Here is a 14,612-nt window from a genome sequence, read left to right on the forward strand (position 1 = left end):
AGGGTAAGGGTTGGCAGTTTATTGATCACTACAAATGAATGGTACCCTAAGTCGACGCAGTTCTCGGAATGATGTCTCTTAGTTCAGATAAACTGATTCGACAATAGAGAAATGTTGCTCCTTGATAGTAATGTTGTATAGCAGAGATAGTAAGAGATATCAGGTTGACACGATTGGCATCTCCTGCCTGCAGCGCTGTCCGGAGTTCCTGAACAAGAATGCCACAGAGCTCAGAAGGGTTGCCTCACCAAAGAGAAATCAATGTGCCAGCGGTTCGACAGGCAGATAGACCCGTAGGAGGGACAACCGCCGCGCCGTCTCACCTCTGTGCGATGATGGTCTCGAAGGATCTCGGGCCCTAAGTCCATTATCTCGATTAAGCCCAGATACGGACCGAAGTGTCCCACGATGCTGTGATCGTGGCCACTCCGTTGGGCGACATCGCCATCGATGAAACTCGCGCATCGTGACCCCAAAGATTGCCAAGATGGCTTTCGTCGAGGTTCGGCGGCGCGAGTACGTCCCAGATGTGCACGGTGTCGTCGTCCGAACCCGCGAGAATCAATCGTCCTGTGAAATTAAAGAGGATATTGCTTGGATAGACCACATCTGTCACATTAATGGGATCAGTCCTTATGGAATTCAATCCTTCGGACGCGGAGAAAGCATGTTGATCTCACTCATTCAGCCGTACCGGATTTGGAGTTAGCAACGCAGGTGAACGCGGTGCCTTTAGCAGGATCTCGATACGAAGCCATTTCAACATCTGAACGAATGTCAAAAAGTTTGCAGGTCTTATCTTCGGAACAAGAAGTGAAAACGTGCCCGTTGGTCTGGAACTGGAGAAAGCATTGATGATGATATGGCGAAAGCAGAACAGACGAAGTTGAGATGTTTCTCGCTTTTTTACTTCTATCGAACAACTTCGCTCACTCAGTCGCAGCAACCGTACAGAGGAAAACAGCGTCCGACGAAAGAACTAAAAGTTCTTCTGCTGAGAGCAACGTCGGCCGGTCATAAATGACGATGGAGTCAACGAGGTCGATGAGAGGGCTAATTGTATATTCTTGAGGAGCGTGCGGTTTCGACAGTAAATTCCTCCTCGCGCTTAAATACTCTCCGGATGAACATAACAATCGAACTTGTCACCGAGATGGGGATATGAACGAAGAGTAGGGGGGTACATACGGGATGCCGCGATGCGGTTCTCCTGGAAACCGTCCGCGGACCCCAATTCGAGTCAAGATTAGACAGGGAGGGAAGTTGGAGCTTATCCGTCAGATGGGGGCGTCGATTACGTCGAACGGACCTGACCGAGAATAATCCTCGGATATTTACCCGACCGTTCCAGCGACTGAGCAGCATACACCCATGCATATGCACCCATCGAGACGCGTACCGGAGCCGCCGCCTATGGAGTCGACTTTCGAGAGAGTCAAATCACTTACGCTGACATCGTTCACGTCCATGTCGTGTCCTTCGAACGTCTGGCGACATAGGTCATTTGAACGAAGATCGAATAATTTGCAGGTCTTGTCCATTGAAGCGGTTACGAATACGTTCGAATCCGTCGGTTGGATACTGAGGCCAATCACGTCGGCTTCATGGGCGGTATATTCCTGGACCTTCTTTCCAGATGGTATGTCGAAGACGTACCTGTATTGGAGAGATACTTGACGAACCGTTCGCAAGTCATGAGATATTTGCCGCCCGGAAACCGACCTCCGAATCGTTCTCGAATAATTCAAAATATGAAGCCTTACACTTTGGTGTCGGCGGATCCAACGACGATTCTTTCTTGATTCACGAACACACAACAGCTGAGATAGCCCTGGAGGCCGGCGAGCTCTCGGACGAGAGCGGCACCCAAGACGCCGCCTTCGTGGTTCCCACCCCATTTCTTTTCCAAATCGTAGATAGTGCACATGTTGTCCATTCCGCCGACTGCGACGAATCTGCCAGAGCTTTCGAACGCTGCTCCCATGATCCAGGTTGTGCGAACAGGTATGATGCGCACCTGCGTGGTATTTCCAGTCATAAATTCCCAGGAGGGTATTTTCTTTCTAACTGGCACTCTCGAGCGAGTGTTTGGCCCAACGCGCTCCTGGCACTCATTCCGTTGAGGGGGCAGAGTGTGGCGCGTCGTCTAACTAAGCCTAATGGTACTTTGGGAATCTCAAGGTTTCGTGGGGAGATTCGCGCTGTGCGCAAGCGGCCAGTGGCCTTTGGTAATTATCCTTATTCAGTATCGAACTCGAAGAGTTTAAGTATGAGGATCGTCGGCTTCAGCAAAGCGCAGCTCTGACATTCCATCGTCAATACTGCGTTTATGAGCTCCGAGGCAGCCGTGAAGTTCGGAGCGATAACCAAATGTGAACCGATTGAGATGCGAAGTAAGCCTCCACCCGGATGCAGCAGCAGGGAGGATAATTGTGTAAGCCGATCGCTTCTCGACAACAGACACGCTCGGGTCAGCTTCCCGTTCGGCTCACTCGCGCGGTGTTAGACAAGCGCGACCGCTGAACATCAAGTTGACAGGCTCGATCGGGATACTGACTGAAGTGATGATGGCGACAGCGTCTACCAAGCAGAACACCGAAGACCTGACTCACCTTGTTTCCGCTCCAGGTGTCCCAAATGATGAGTTTTCCATCCAGAGACGCCGAAACCGCATGTCTGAAATCGAGTCGTCAGTCAGTCGCGTATTCATTCAGCATCTCGAGAGCCATTCCTCAATCGGCGACTTTATTTCGCCCCTCTTGTCGTGAGCTGGTGGCCAACAGCCAGCAGGGCAGCGCATGACGTGTTGTGCCCATGCACATATACAACTTTAATACCGAGCCGGTATCTTCTTATCTCCTTATCTCGGTGTATAGCCTCTCGGCTTCGTGAGCACAAGCGGAATCTCTTGAATGCTCTTCAGGGTTCTTCGGAGGATGGAGGATCATTCATCAGCGGAAAGTTCGTCTCTAAAGAAGTGCTCGTATAGAGCGGCGGTCCCCGTTAGCAGTATCGATGGGACCCTTGACAGACAGTTCTCCAGAGAAGTACAGTTTCGCTCCGCCTCCGTACAAGGATCGCCCCGTTCTGTCCGTGTGATTCGTCCCTATTTTCCTCTGTTTTCTGAGGATTTGCCCTCGGGATACGCGACGACGGCTGCCGCGGCCGCCAATACGTGCAGGGGCGTACGCAGGGGGGGGGGGCTAAGGGGGCTATAGCCCCCTCCCAGATGGTTTCTTCGTAATGCTGTAGTATAGGAGCGAATCGCCATATTGGATTTCAGCCCCATGCGGAGACCCGATCTAGCCCCCCCCCCCCAAGAAAAATCCTGCGTACGCCACTGAATACGTGGCGGGATGAGCTGGGACCGGTAAGTCTATTTTTAATATGGGGAGTTTGTGATCGTTGAGCCGCCCGCTCGCTCCCATTGTTCAATCCACCGCTCAAGTGACGTCCCCCTAACCACCTGTTGTTGTTCATCAAACTCTCCGATAGCAGCTACAGCTCCCTCATAGATCATTGAGTGGGCCTGATGCGGTAGTATTTTTTTTTGCTGAAGCGACGCCAGACAGTGCGCCTGCCGCTCCTTGAGTCGTGATTCCGAGGAGCGTGTAGCGTCGCAAGGCGCGCTCCAAGCCGGAAACCATCGAATGTAGAGATTTCAGTCGCGGTACGAAGTTTCGGCCGGTCGCCTTCTCGTTGACGCTGCACATCGCTGCCTTGGACAGATCCACGATTTCGTCGAGACATAAGTGATTCCAGGAATTATCTCCATCGGAGTTCGTGGTACTGCTCGGCTGACCGGAAGCGCTCCTGATGAGGAGAACTGTCCGCGTCGCAGTGAGATCTATCCGGAGAGTTTGAAAAGCCGCCGAGCTCGATTAGCGTCAATCTCGTCCGCTATTGATCAGATCCCGAGATATGGGTTATTCGGATAGCTCTGCGAGACTTGACTGGGCTTCTCGGGTCCGGTGCCTCCGTGTTGCTTCCGCCCGGGGGCGGAAAACGAGGATGGCGACGATAACAACAACAGCGTTGCACATACAATCGGCTTATATATTTTTAGCAACCGTGGCCCGGACGCCGCAGCCGCTGTCGTATTAGTTCGATGGAGCCTTCACGGACTGACTAGCTTGTTGGCTGGACGGCCGCTTGTAGGTTCTTTCCTTGGACGACGCCGAATGTGGCTTTTGACCATCTCTTGAGCCTGCCGCTCTCACGGCAAGTCGTAAGCGACTTTGAAAGTGTAACATTCCTCCAGTAGAGGAGAGCAACAACGAGCGCGCGTTGAACACACGATTACCGCAGAGAGAGAGATCGTTGACCGGCCGACGATGACTGACTGTGCTTTTTTTCGCGAGTCCCGACGCTCTGACACTGGTACACTGTTTTCATGGAGGCGGAGTGGCTGCCTTCCAGAATTACGGAACGGCGTCCCGATTGGAAAATCAGGGGGGGGGGAGGAGGCCGCGAGAAATCGTGGCTTCAGTTTTCCTCGAGTGCTACCCTGAACGCGGGAGCTTGTAGTTAAATGACCAATCAGTAGGGCTCCGGTAATATTCGAGCTCGCCCCTGCCCCTCCGGTGCTTACTCCTCTCGGCCCATGGGCCGGGGGCATGAGACAATTCGTTGTTCTCTGCATGTCCCAATTCGACGGGGCGAGAGACTACCTAGTTGATTTGTCGGAGTTCAAATCAAGACAATCTACTCACTCAAAATAGACCCTCGAGCGGACGAGCAATCGAAGCACTCACTTGGAATCTCCCGCGAAGTCGACAGCGACAACCTTCGCTATATGGCCTTTGAGGATTTTGCGACCCTTGAGTCGAAGTCCTGGGAGCGGAGAACCCGTTCCGACGCAAAGTGATTTGAAGTCGGCGTCCCGTACTTGGGCTTGTGATGCTGTGATTCGCGCACGAAGCGATTCCAACTCGGCCATCAATTCGTGTTCGGATGGTTCATCTTCCGCCTCGAAAACATACAGAAAGATACACTTATTTAATGGCTCCTCCACTAATTCATCTTCGCGCAGCTGTTAGCCACTCGGACGCAGAAACGCCAAGCGAAACTTGGACGGTGCTTCTGATCTCGACGATCTTTTTCACGGCACCGTGTGCGGCCCGTTCCGGCCCGTTCAACGCTCAGTGATACAGTGATATGTCATATTCGATTCAGGATCCGAAGGCGCCTCGAAGCGAGGATTCGGCGACCTGTATCATCTTCGGCAAATTCAGTGACAGGAAGCTCGCTCACAGCAAAGCAAGGCGAGCCGATTGCCCATTCGAGATAAGCGTATCACTCACCATGATTTGAGAAGTGTGACTGTCGAACTCGGTGAGATCGGGGCTTCGATGGTCTCAGCGCCTAGCGTTCCGTAAAGTAAGATCTGCACTCCTTGTAGACTTCGTTCGTTCCAGCTTACCAATCAGGTATGTTCGGGTGATTTTTTTAACGGTGTGTGTTTGTAAATAAGTTCGCCTGTCTGTGAGCTTCTAGAATCCGTGGTGATTGTTGCTGCTGCTCTCGACGTCGATTCTGCCGCTGCTGTTTCTACTTTGCTCTTGCTTGACGTCTTTGTTGTTGATGTTGCTGCTGCTGCGGCTGCCACTGCCGTTGCCACCAACGTCGGTTGCTTCGCTCGTTCGCTTAGTCAGTCAGTCAGTCAGTCGGTCGCTTGCCTGCTCGCCCGACCAGCCGGCTGGATGGTAGGTAGGCTGGTCGCCGATGTTGTCGTCGCTGCTGCTTCCCTGTATCGGCGTTGGCTGCCGCACTTTAGGCTCTTACTCACTCACTCACTCACTCACTCGCTACCAACACTGTTTCCTCCCTCTATTCCTGCCTGCCCGCCCGCCCGCTAGTTTGCTTTTCTGCCCGCCTGATTGCCTTAATGCCGGCCGGTCAAGCCAGCAGTCAGTCAGTCGGTCGGTCGGTGAGCCTACCAGGTGAATGCAAGCGTGCCTCGTCGCTGTCCGCGAGTCGATCTTGCGTCGACGCTCACACTTAAAGGTTCCCTCTCACCTGCGGGAGGATGTCGTTGGTCTACTTGACGACCGCCGCGCTAGGTCGCGGTTAGACGGGCTCTCTGCCTCGTTTGCCTCCTTGTTTCCTCGGTGTCGATTCGTCGCTGTGGTTCCGCTTTTTCAGTCGCCGCGATTTAGAGCTGCTTGTGCTAAATGCCGTCGGCTTTATCGTTGGCGGGTACTAGACGACTTTGCGAGTGCCTCGTGACGAAATCCAGGCTGCTCCTACGTTCATCGGTCAAACGGTCGGGGAAACCGCGCGGTTTGCGATGACTACGGAATCGAGGATGATGATCCTCATGGATTCGATATTCCCGGAGAGGATGATCCACCTGGGAGTCCGTGGCGATTTATTGATGCTTCAAATGCACACGGTGTCACAGAGAGAGTCCGAGGCACCAGCCTGATCCTCTGACAGTCGGGAAGATATGCGGTCGGAATATCCGATTTCTGGATTGATGTCATGGAGCACAAGTGAAGACGCCTTGGAAATCTCTTGCCACGGTACGTGCGGCGGCCGCGGCGGCGGTTGACGCGATACAGCAGAAGCACCGGATTCCACCACAGATGCGCTGAAAATGCTTGTCCTTGCCTGCTACCGGTATCCACGGCAGTTACTGTGAGAATAGAATCGCCACGGACGAGAGTCCTCGCTCGGCCTCGAGTTCTTCAAGGGACCTCTCGACCGTCGGAGCCACTTTTGCGCACAGCAATCGGGAGTCTGCTGTCTCAAAATGTCCAAGAACGGGGAGAAGAACGAGCCGCCGATTAGAAGATGAATGGTACAAGAGATTTTGCTCCGATCGCTGCTTCGGCGTCAGCTCCCAACTGAGAAGATACTCTGGCGAAGCATCGACTGTGCAGTCGAATTCTCGATCAGTCTTGGGGTCATCCGCTGGTGTCGGCCCCGGAAGACTCGAAGGCTTTAGTGACTCGTGGATTTCCGCGAAATTCGCTCAGATCTGTCCGTGGCCAAAGCCGAATTCCTGTCGAATTAATATTTTGCAATTTATCCCGCTGCTCCTCCGGCACTCGTGAGCCGATTCTGGGAGTGGAGCGTTGTACACTGCGAGACGGTTCCGTCTTCGGTGCACGATGATGCGCGTTATCACGGAAACCTTCAAAAAGCCCAATCTGAGCTCAGTGAGTCCGATAGCGATCCCGTCGGCACTTGAATCGCCAGAGGCCGCAACAGCAGCAGTAGCAATAACAGCAACACCGCTGTTGAAACACCACCGATGTTAGAGATGACGGCTTTCGCGAGCGTCTTCAATGCTGCTGTCGCGGTTGTTATTGTTGCTGCGGGCACTGTGGCTGAAACTGCCAGTCGGCTAGCTGCACGGTATAGCGCGGATGCTATACTGCAGATGCTTGTCACGAATCGATCGGAGCGGTAATGCTCTGACGATATTCTCCAGACGACGACCAGAGCGCTCACTTGCGGCTCGACCTCAACTTCACACTGGAACAGAAATTGACAGTTCGAGGTTAGATAAGCGGCGGCGGCGGCAACATCCAGTCAACCACTCGTCTGCGAGTGGTAAGCTCGCTGGGTCGCTTGCCCGCAAGTGAGTCGATCCGTCCCTTTGACGGCAGGCGAGAGAGACTGCCGGTCGGCCGGCCCGACAGCCAGCCGGCAAGCCAACCAGTCAGGCAGTCAGAAATCCACCTAGTCTGTTGACGAGGCAAACGCGAAAGAGAGATCGAGTATGAAAAGAACACATGAACAGCTCAAGTCCTCGGTCGCGAAATTCTAGTCCAATCTACTTTTTCGCGGATATGACCGGGGACCTGCGCACGTGTCTCATCTGACGCCCGAGTCGATTGCTTGATTGATTGGCTTTCTGGCTGGCTGACTGCTTCATCCCTCCCGCAGGAGGGTAGCTCATCATTCGTTGTTCACTCAGACTCTATAGAGGTCTGGTGGGCTCCATCCCTATTCGATCTAAGGCAACATCCTGATGAAATGTCACAGTAGCTAAGAGACTCACTTCTTCACCGATTTGCTCCTGGCGTCTGTTCGGTTCTCAAGCGCGCGCTCGAGTCGAGGAGCGGCACTCGAAGCGTCCCGACAAGGACTGCAAACAAATAATTTGGAACCATTGTATCTCTGATTTGTTCGCGTAGTCTTCTTTCGGCGCCTCGTGGTGACGCTTCTTTTCCGCAGTGCGATCGAATATTTCAACTTGCAGATAGCTTACGTTTAGATACAAGTGCCGTTACTCTCAAACGGGATCTAAACGTAAATATTGAACTCGGACCTTACAATAACAGCAGTAAGATTCGGTGAAAGGAACGAGTATCAACATAAGCGCAGAATAGAGCTCTAGATGCAGTAGCGTACGAAGCGGGGATCGACGGGAACGGTCTCCATCGGGCTCTCGGGACGAAATCTGACCAGTTTTGTGCGGAAGAGGCGATTGTACTCGAAGAAGCTGCACGCAAGAATCGAGAGGGGAAGCGCTCCACTGTCGGAGCGGATGAACCGCAGGAGGCTTCGATTCACGAGGAGCTCCGTGAGCTGATAGTGACAAGAGCAACGACGACGCCGACGCGACGTCGGCTCGCCAAGCATTCGGCGAAAACCGGCAAAACTAATTACCAATCAAGAAGTCGCCTCACTCGACGTGTCGCCGTCGTCAGAGAGCACAACACTGTGAGCTTTTGAGAGTGATCAACATCGCGCCGTGGACTGGCGTGCTAGCTGGTTTCAGGCTCGATATCCGATAGATAGACAAACCAACCAACCAGCCAGCCGGTCAGTCACTCATTCAGCCATCCGAGGTATAAACGCAGCTATTGTGCATGTTCATCTTAATTGGGATACGAATGGCTGCCTTTCTCATTCCTACATGAGATTGTCGGAACGAGACCATTGGTGACAATTAGCCCCGATCGGGCAGCATAGTTATTATAATCATGACTTCCCGGCAAGGATTGGTCGGATGGGCAGCTGGAGAGTTCCACAGATTATCGTCTCAATCACTGAAGTCGCAACTCGATAAGCTGTCGGACATGACCTGTCGTCATATACGGAAAACCTTCCGAGTAAGTTTATGCGGCACGCCCTTCGAAGGGCAGGAATTTCAACGAGGTTGGGGAGAATCGAAAACTATCGAGGGCACCGTGCGACCGAGCACTTTCGGTATTCGCTCCAGCGTCTTACAGATACGTGGAGTTCCTTCTGGAAGGAGCTCCGTACTTTCTCCCGAGCAATCAGTGATCGAGCTTGGGATGCTCGCCTAAGGGAATGAGAGAACGGATTCTAGTCGGCCATCTAGGGCAGCAGCGCAAGGAGAGAACGAGCTAACGCAAGTTTTCAAAAATGCTTGAGCATGCGAACAGCTGAGAGGAGCTATTTTCACCATGACTGAAATAAACAGAAAAAACATCCATGACATGCCAATACCGATGCTGTCTGATATTTTTTTATTATTGTTGCTCATGTAAAATATACTCTCGGTTTAAGGAAACTGATCACGATGCTTCAATAATAATTATAATAACGATAGTAATAATAATAATCAAAGTAATAAAGTCAATCAGTTCGCGAGATGAGCAAGGAAACGAGGTGGATGCAAGAAAGAGTATGTTATGAGCTATGACGGAGACAAATCAACGGAGAGGAATGACCTCATCCGGCGGATCGTATACGAGTTCCCTCTTCCTTGAGCTTCCCCTCGGGCTGGGCGATGGGATCCCTCTTCCCCAGTCTTCGTCATTGAGCAGCAATGGTGGGCTGAGGCTGTCAGAAAATCAGTCTAGATGCAGAGATCATCATCCACTTCGAAAACGTTCGAATCGGAGAACTTGGGGGAGCTCGTCGGCCTCACTGAGAAAAATCTCGATCTTCTTTGGTTGTCCATTGCGGCATCTTATGCTCAAACCGTTTCCGACGTTCACAGAGCCACAGAGGTCGTCGTGACTTGAGCTGCATGTAACTAAGAGCCCTGAGCCCCTCAACGCTGTTCTCACAGCGTCCTGAACGTAGGATCTCTCCCAGTGCTTCCCGAAACGTCAACAGTATGCGATGACGACAAATGCTCAATTCGGCTTTCGGAGTTCCAAGATGTTTTCTGATGATTCCGTGCCTTCGCCCGTCCACAGCAACCTCAGCTTTCTTCAAGTCCCTGCCGAAGAGTACGCTTGTCGAACATCGCTGCAAATCTCCATGTCGCGAGTGCGGGAACTTGCACTCGTCCGCATAGATGAATTCCACGGCTTCGAGAGGCATTTGATGACGGTCGACCAGAGCCCTCCGTAGGGAAACTTCGTCGTATATTGAAGGACTGCCGATTACGATTCCTCTGAGGGGAATCGGACCCACCAGAAGTATCGACAGCAATGAGCCCTGAACACCGCAGGCGATCCAGCGAGCGATTTTGTCGCTACAAGACATACAGTCAGTTGGTTCACCACGACCGGGTTTCGTTCGTAGTAAGCCAATGTTGTGGAAGAGTTTGCCTTCGAGTTTTGGATCTTGTAGTCCGTTTTTCACGGGTTTGGCTCCCGTCCGGTGTACATCACCATCGGCATCGGAAGAGGAATGATCTTTGTCACAGATAGAAGCGTCCCCGCAAGGTAATTGAGAAATAAAGAGATATAGTGACGCCGCCTTGCCACGCCATTCGCAGAGACCGCTCGATTTAAGAGAAAAATACGATGAGACACCTCGATCCTCACTAGTGTATGTTTTGCGCACTTCGTTTAGAAGAAATTGATTCAGGAGTCTTCTGCTGAGAACTTCTGCATGGGAATCGCTAACCAATCCAGGTCGCCGCTCGCTTTTCCCGAGGCATTTAGTCCCTGTCGCGAGAGACAGAACGACCGGAGCTTTCGATATGTCCGTCGGTACTGACACGATGCCTGCAAGAACCGACCACTCGGACAGGGTGGGCTTGCCGTTCCGAGGTAAGTCTTCGAAAGCTTCGACGACGAGACGCGCAACTCGATTGCCCAATGTCGACGCCGAATCGTCGCCAGGATCACGGCCGGGCATTCTAGGAGGCCTGGCCCTTGCCGTCGCAAGCGACAATCTTCACTTTGTCGGCTCGAACAAGCTCCTGAACTTCGCGGAACTCGACGTTTTTCAACACGAACGTCCAAACATTGTCGCAGAATCTGTAGGTGCTGAGATGGCCAGCTTTGAATGAGAGCCGACTTCTGACGCGAGTCGCCAGAGCGTTGTTGATCGACTTGTCGAACTGGAGGAGAACTCTCACAGCGAGTTGCTGCGAGATCTGTCCGGAGGCGACCAACTCGTCAAGCGAATCCTGCAGGGTCTGACCCAGCGTTGTGTTCCGGTAAAGTTGATAACTCATTGTGGACGTTAGACGAAGCGACGACGAGGATCGGAGATCAGTGCTGGAGGAAAACTTCAAATTGAAGCACAGACAACTCGATAGGTCGAGGGCTCGGTGTAATGGTGTCTCGCAAGTTTCCGTGAACGTGGTCGATTCAGATGGAGCAGGCCCGAGATTTTTTCCGATATGGCCCTCGGAACCCGAAAAGCAATCGATCAGACTAACTGAGACAATAGAAAACAACAGATCGATAATGAGAGCAATTACTCCCTCGCTTGGAGCTAAGTCAACATAGCTACGTGCGATAGTACTCCGGGGAATGGAATCTAGCTAAGGAAACAATCAAGCAGCTGCGTACTGGGTATTGGGAACGATCAGGGGTTTTGGTAACAGTCGAGGATTTCACCAACCACAGCCGACGTTGAGAGAGGTGTTATCCCGATGCTGCCGGCGACGTTGCTCGAGACGGTGCAGTTCGCTTGCCGCTGTTGCTGTGCTCGATTTTGTTGTTGTTGTCGTGGTGGTGGTTGGGGATGATGATGCTGCCGTCGATTATGATGGAGACGTCGATGTCGATGAAGCGGCGAGATCGTCGCCCCGTTTCGACAAGGGACCGATAGACGTTCCCGTGGTCGTCTCTGAACGTAACTTCGACGCGAACTCAGCAGAAACAGCAATCGTAATCCATCTACTCAGTGGCGGACCCGCCGTTCACTCGCCAAAGGCCCACGAAGTCGTCCATTCACTCCACACTCGGAACGATACTCGCTCACTTAATTCCAGATGAGCAGCGCAGTTCTGCGACTGTTCCACTGTTGGGTCGATTGGCAACTGAACACCGAGTCCGTTTCGGAGCTAGCCCGCAGTTTTTCAGGCAGCTAGTTGAGTAGACCGATCGGAAGTGATTGTTATGGAGTAGCCCAGACAGTCAGCGCAGCTGCTCTCCCCCTCGCTTTTAGGCGAGCTAGCCATCATCAAAAGCTCCCAGACACACCCATCTGAAACCACGTATCGGTAAGATTCTAGGCGCGCTTCATGGATGAATCGAGAATTGAAATCGCAACGTGAGAAAATTTCGAGCGGCCTGGACGCAAGAAAGGCGCTCTTTGAGCGGAGGAACGTAAATTCGGGATACCGTCCAAGAGAACTCATGTGGCGTACATGACAGACCCACTCGGAAGAACAGCGGGAACGAGTCGCAAAATTGAAATCTGTCGCCCAAGCTGAGACTACGGGAATGAGATCGATCCGCTCACATTATTCAAAAAGGCCAATTCTGTTTTCTCTCGACTTCTAATAGCGCCGATCGACGCCGTTCGAGACTTCTTCTGATGAGTCTACTGGTCGACACCCTGGTATGAAGGAATCTGTGTCTGTACTCCATACCCTATACTTGGGGAGGAGGATATGTGTGTGGTGTCAATGATGACATTGATCCGTACCGGCAGTTTCGAACAAACGAGTCTGGCATCGGGCGGTTTCGGGGATACTCTCCTGAGTGGGGCGCCACTTGCACTCCCAAATGAGGGAAATCGAAATCGAGGATTCGAATTCCAGTACCCTGAAGCTGAAGTCTGAAGACTCTAAACCCAAGCTCCCTTATCGCGATTTCGAACTGGGGAAATCGGAGTCGTTGACTTAGGCGTCGAGCGAGTCATCCTCATACGGGCCGAGGGTCGCAGCCTCTCTCTTACGGAGAGACATTGAGGAAGTGATCTTTAATTTCAAACGTTCTCCTGCACGTCACAATTTAGAGCTGCGAAATCATCCGAAGTCATGACATGAAGGAAGTTCTATTGGTCAGAGGAGAGAATGGACATAGAGACCATGCTATAACTCACAGAACCGAGGGATGTCGATTCGTAGGCTAGGGGAGTTTTCCAACGTATAGGAGTCCGATTCCAGCGGCACTTGACTTTATGTATTCAAGACAACATATGCATACCCACATGAGTAACTGATGTAGATATTTTGTGCAGATGCATTCTTCTGTAAGAGAATGGCGGATCCTGGATCCGCAGATTCACGGATTTCGGAAGAAAGTGTGGCCTCCAGGTTTGCCTACTTTTACGGTGGCCTCATCGTCGTTTACGGAGACGGAATTCCCTCCTTCCCGGACGGTGCCTTGATGCAGGGCCTTTTCCCGTTCGATTACGCTTCCAAGTCTCCCGAGAGGTATTCAGACGAAGAGACTCAGGGGCAATGGTCAATTTCATGGATCCATACGATGCGGCGATACTATATCGGAGGACCCCGTCCCTCTCATCTCAGGGGCGATTTCTCGGCAGATCGGTCGGGTCTTCCCCTGCTGCCATCGCTCGCCCATAATCATATGTGCACATGCCGGATACTTCTTGACCATGGTTGTTGCTCTTCTTATTCAGGTTACTCGCCAATAGACCGCTACAGAGAGGCTCTCCACTGCTTCGTTGAAAATATTGACGAAATTCGACTAACTTTGCATCTAATCAAGGAACGACTGTCAGGTCGCTTGAGAGGCGGAATGGCCGCCAATATCGCTATTTATCAACTTATAATCACTCACCAGGACCCGTTTCCGCACGCCTCCTGCGTGCGATCATATTCGCTGTGGCAAATACCGTGCCGCTCACATGCGGGTGTGACCGGCGCGAACCGGGTTGTGGAGTCAATGGCGAACGGCTGCGGGAGAGTACTTCTTTCTCGGATTCCGAAATGAGATATTCGATCATTACGATTCGGGCGACTCATGCACGAAGATTCGCATATGATACGTAATGATATGCATGATACTATCCAACTTCGTCCAGAAAGGAGCCCGTGAACGTCTGTTCGTAACACGTAGAAACATTGTGCTTCTTCATATTCTCGACCTCGGAACTCTTCCGGCTCTCGCGTAGAAATACTCTGTATCTTGAGAAAGGGCGCTCAACCTCACAGGAGAAGACTTAGGGCAAACTTGAATGCGGGAGCATCCTTCACATCGGGATCCTCAATGGGTCCACCGCGCTCTCCCCGCGGGATTCGTGCGATCATGCGCATCTTGGTGAAGCAAGGATTGCGCTCCAGGCTCTGGGTAAACTTTCTACAAATAGTCACAGGATGCCCACTCCCGATGTTCTGAATCCGGCCATGTTATCATTTATTGGGTCGAGCTCCGCCTCTTCAAGGAGTATTTTCATTTCATCATTCGAAATTGCTGACGGGTAGGTTGCGTACCGTGATCAGACTGCTCACAAGCCACGACTTGAGCTTATTCTGCTCGGTTAGCGAACCCTCCTCCTTGTGCCTAGCGACATGCCCCCAGATG

At 52.2% G+C, this 14,612-nt stretch overlaps 3 protein-coding genes across 3 annotated transcripts; all 3 read right to left on the bottom strand.

Annotated features, from left to right (window-relative positions):
- LOC100901127 (guanine nucleotide-binding protein subunit beta-2) lies at nucleotides 1-5,609 on the bottom strand. Its single transcript, XM_003744936.2, has 8 exons — nucleotides 5,304-5,609; nucleotides 4,755-4,969; nucleotides 2,613-2,676; nucleotides 1,764-2,017; nucleotides 1,449-1,656; nucleotides 695-839; nucleotides 324-570; nucleotides 1-208 (listed from the first exon to the last, which is right to left on the bottom strand). The coding sequence occupies exons 1-7, from the start codon at nucleotides 5,304-5,306 to the stop codon at nucleotides 377-379; spliced, it is 1,083 nt and encodes a 360-aa protein (XP_003744984.2). The 5' UTR covers nucleotides 5,307-5,609; the 3' UTR covers nucleotides 1-208; nucleotides 324-376.
- Nucleotides 5,610-9,426: 3,817 nt separating this feature from the next.
- Nucleotides 9,427-11,019, bottom strand: Adat1 (Adenosine deaminase, tRNA-specific 1). The gene has a single exon (XM_018640153.1). The coding sequence runs from the start codon at nucleotides 11,017-11,019 to the stop codon at nucleotides 9,850-9,852; it is 1,170 nt and encodes a 389-aa protein (XP_018495669.1). The 3' UTR covers nucleotides 9,427-9,849.
- Nucleotides 10,726-11,405, bottom strand: LOC100900173 (general transcription factor IIA subunit 2). Its single transcript, XM_003744847.2, has one exon. The coding sequence runs from the start codon at nucleotides 11,339-11,341 to the stop codon at nucleotides 11,021-11,023; it is 321 nt and encodes a 106-aa protein (XP_003744895.1). The 5' UTR covers nucleotides 11,342-11,405; the 3' UTR covers nucleotides 10,726-11,020.
- Nucleotides 11,406-14,612: the final 3,207 nt, after the last annotated feature.

This window comes from Galendromus occidentalis, unplaced genomic scaffold (assembly GCF_000255335.2).
Source record: "Galendromus occidentalis unplaced genomic scaffold, Mocc_1.1 scf7180000077475, whole genome shotgun sequence".
NCBI classification, from domain to species: Eukaryota; Metazoa; Arthropoda; class Arachnida; order Mesostigmata; family Phytoseiidae; genus Galendromus; species Galendromus occidentalis.